Source organism: Neovison vison, chromosome 2 (genome assembly GCF_020171115.1).
Source record: "Neovison vison isolate M4711 chromosome 2, ASM_NN_V1, whole genome shotgun sequence".
Classification (NCBI taxonomy): domain Eukaryota; kingdom Metazoa; phylum Chordata; class Mammalia; order Carnivora; family Mustelidae; genus Neogale; species Neogale vison.
Genome location: NC_058092.1, coordinates 142,115,621 through 142,119,372, shown reverse-complemented (window position 1 = coordinate 142,119,372; position 3,752 = coordinate 142,115,621). Strand labels below are relative to the sequence as shown.

General features: G+C 40.8%; 1 protein-coding gene across 1 annotated transcript; it reads right to left on the bottom strand.

Annotated features, from left to right (window-relative positions):
- Positions 1-890: 890 nt before the first annotated feature.
- LOC122898865 (methylsterol monooxygenase 1-like) lies at positions 891-2,704 on the bottom strand. Its single transcript, XM_044236537.1, has one exon. The coding sequence runs from the start codon at positions 2,591-2,593 to the stop codon at positions 1,712-1,714; it is 882 nt and encodes a 293-aa protein (XP_044092472.1). The 5' UTR covers positions 2,594-2,704; the 3' UTR covers positions 891-1,711.
- Positions 2,705-3,752: the final 1,048 nt, after the last annotated feature.

Sequence of the window (3,752 nt, the reverse complement as noted above, 5' to 3'; positions counted from 1 at the left end):
GAGAGACAAATGAAAAACGAAATGTACCGGGACTTTCCAGAGTGCTGTCCCAAGGAACCGCCAGAACGCCCTGACCCCAACGCCCAATCATGCCTGAATCAAATTAATCAATTAGACTCCTGTAACCATGCATATCTGCTTCTGTAGGATCGCTTCCCGCCACCGCTTCCCACCAGAACAAACCGTTACAGTGCCTAACAATGCTTGATTTAGGTTAACCAATCAGATTCCTGTAACCAAGCATCTGCTTCTGTAAACTCGCTTCCCACCACCCCAACCTTGCCCTATATAATCTGCTCCCCAACTTAGCCCGGCACGCTCAGCCCCCAAAGGCTGATGCGTCCGCAGGCGCCTGTGTAACCAATAAACCTCTTGCAATTTGCATCCAGTGGAGGCGTGCTGTTTGATTCTTGGGTGCGACTCCAGGATCTTTCAAGACTGAGCCCTGCCCCTCTGGGGCTCCCTGCTCAGTGGGGTGTCGTCTACCTCTCCCTCTGACCCTCCATCCACTCGTGTGTTCATGCGTGTGCGCTCTCTCTCTCTATCTCTCTCTCTCTGAACTAACTAACTAACTTACTAGCTAGAATCACACTTCAAAAGAAAAAAGGGCAGGGACATTTACGATTGTTCACGGGGAAAAGATGGAGCCTACACAGTGTGGAAACATACTACGTACCACCTATCCCCATGTTTACTTTGGGGTGGAGACTTGACCTGAGAAGGAGGCAAAATTGAGTCCCTTATGTCAGGAGGTTACCTTAGGAGAAGGAGAAGGGGCTCTAGGCCCCATATATATATATATATATATATATATATATATATTCTCTCTTGTCATATACTTGTATCAGTCTTTTTGTTTGTCTTTTTTTTTTTTTTTGGAACCCCGATAATCGGACAAAAAAATCACATTTATTTCAATAGTTCAAAGTGCAAATACAGCAAGTCAGTTCACGTTTCAAGATACAGTTTTTAAGTATAATGAAAACTTGATATACATTAATGAAAGCGTAAATAGCAGAAATAAAGCTCAATTTTTTAAAAATTTCAAGTAACCCGAAAACCTTTAGACTAAAGTATTCCACTTACAATTCAGAAATGCCTTAATTTATAGACACCAGTAGTACAGTGCAATCCCAAAGGACTTCTCAAAGAAAGAGAATCACCCCAAACCAGCTGGCTCAGGACAAGAGTCAAGTTCTCTGTGCTGGCTCTTCCTGCTTCGGCAGCCTCACTCACACTGTCAATTGATATGGTTCAACCCATGATACTTCGATGTTTAGGCAATTCCAAAAAAATGTTTCAAGTTCAATACGAGGCCAAAACCCTACTAAGAGAGTTTCTGAAATGGCCACTATATATTTAGAAGATTTTAAAGACCAATTTCAACTTCAGGCCTAGATATTACTGGGGAAAGACACAGATTAATACTTCTTCCATTACTTAAAACCTTTCTGTAAGGTTAGCAACATGGCCTTTACCACTTCCTCATGAAAAATCGTACTTAAATACTTATTTACTTATTTCTACACATACACAGTTTTTATGTAAAGTAGAAAAAGTTCCCACTAGGAAGATAATTAAAGGTTGTTAATGTTCTCTGGATCACTTAGCAGCCAAGACACATGTTTATTTCTGCTCTGCAGAAGCAATGTTAGCTACTTGCTTCAATTCAGGAAAAGTGTGTACCTTCAGGAAGGTTTAGATGAGATACTTATTCAGTCTTTTTCTCAATCTTCTTCATCTTTTCATTGTAAGCAACAAATTGAGAGTCTGTTCCGAAAATTCTATCCCACCATGTAAATGTTGAAGCGTAGTTTCCGATGAAGTTCATATGGTGGAAATCATGATGCCGAGAACCAGCATAGAAAGGGATCAGATTTAAAGGGTTGAGAGGAATGTCATAACCACTATGGACGTCAATAGTTTCTATCAAACGAATAGTCACCCATACCCAAAGGAGAATGACGTGATCACATAAAAGCATGATTCCAATGAAAAATCCAGTTCCGAGAATCAGAGTTTCCAAGGGATGTGCATATTCAGCTTCCATTCCAAATGGAGCCTGAAACTCATGATGAACTTTATGAATATATTTATATATTCTTTTGTGGTGTAAGAGCCTATGCAGGAAATAGTGCCAGGTATCCTCAATCACCGCACAGCCAAAGCATTTTGCCAAAAGCAGGTACCATCTTGGCATTCTTTCCCAATCATAAGGTATATTAAAATACTCTGTAAAATAGTAAGTTCCACAGATCAAAGGAAGCTGGATAAAAAAGTGATTAAAGAGAAGTACTTTAAAACATTTCCACTGGTTTTCCCATGTTTCTGGTTTATCCTTTTGAATTTTATACTTTTTCATGTAAGGTATAAATTGAAACAAAAATCCAGGTAAACAGAACAAGAAATAAAGGACCTCATGAACTATCAAGGATCCCCATGTTGCAATCTGGAACTTTGTATAATTATCCAACATATAGTTCCATGCATTTTTAAATGGTTCTTGTAGAGGGTTCTCAGGTAAAAGTGAATCTACATACTCCACAGCCAAGGATGCTGAACTAAAGATGCTGACACTTTCATTTGTTGTCATTTTTCAAATCTCTGCAGAAAGCCTTAGAATTCTGGACGACCGCGCGGGAACTACCGGTCACCGCCACCCAGACTCCACCAGGTGCTGCAGCCTCGGAACCTGCCTCTCCGCGTCGGGGGCTGTTTGTCTTTTTTTGTTTGTCTACATAAATCTTAACTTGGGGCCCATTTGGGCTGAACCTTCTCTTTCATCTTCCCTTTCTTTCCTCTCTCTCTCTCTCTGCTTTTTTCTTACCCTTTTCTTTTTCTTTTCTTTTGTCTCTCGTTAGGGTGGGTAATCCTGATTCCTCAGAAGTGTTGCAGGGTGCACCTTGACTGCAACACAGTTGATACATCCAGCTACATCTGTTCAGTCATCTCCCACCAAAATGACTAGGAGGAGGATTGCCCAACAGATGAAAAATACAGAGGATGGACCTTCTGCAACAGAGCTAATGGCTATCAACATAGACAATATGTCGGAAAGAGAATTCAGGCTAACAATTATCCAGGCAATAGTTAGGTTAGAGAAAGCCATGGATGACCAAATGGAATTGATAAGGGCCGAACTTAAAGTGACCAGATGGGATGTTCACAATGTTACGGCAGAGCTGAAAGCTACCAGGGAGCAGGTTCACAATGCTCTCAATGAGTTCCAATCTAATCTAAACTCTCTCAAAGATAGGGTAACTGAAACAGAAGATAGAATTAGTGATATGGAGGACAAACAGATAGAGAGAAAGGATCAGGAGGAAGCCTGGAACAAACAGCTTAGAAACCACGAAAACAGAATCAGGGAAATAAATGATACCATGAAGTATTTCAACGTCAGAATTATTGGAATCCTTGAAGGGGAGGAGAAAGAAAGAAGCCTAAAAGATATAGTGGAACAAATCCTTCATGAAATTTTTCCCAATCTCACGAATGGAACCAGCGTTCATGTACTAGAGGCTGAATGGTCTCCACCCAAGATTATACATTCCAAAAAAACATAGTGACACCTGACAGTCAAATTGAGGAATTATAATTGTAGGTATAATCTCTTGAAAGCCGCCAGGGCAAAGAGGGCCCTTACTTACAGAGGGAAGCCCATCAGAATAACATCAGACCTGACCACAGAGACCTGGCAAGCCAGAAAAGGCTGGCAAGATATATTCAGGGTACTAAATGAGAAGAATATG

Excerpts from the sequence above, each read along its gene's own strand:
- LOC122898865 (XM_044236537.1), bottom strand. The coding sequence starts at position 2,593 with ATGACAACAAATGAAAGTGTCAGCATCTTTAGTTCAGCATCCTTGGCT.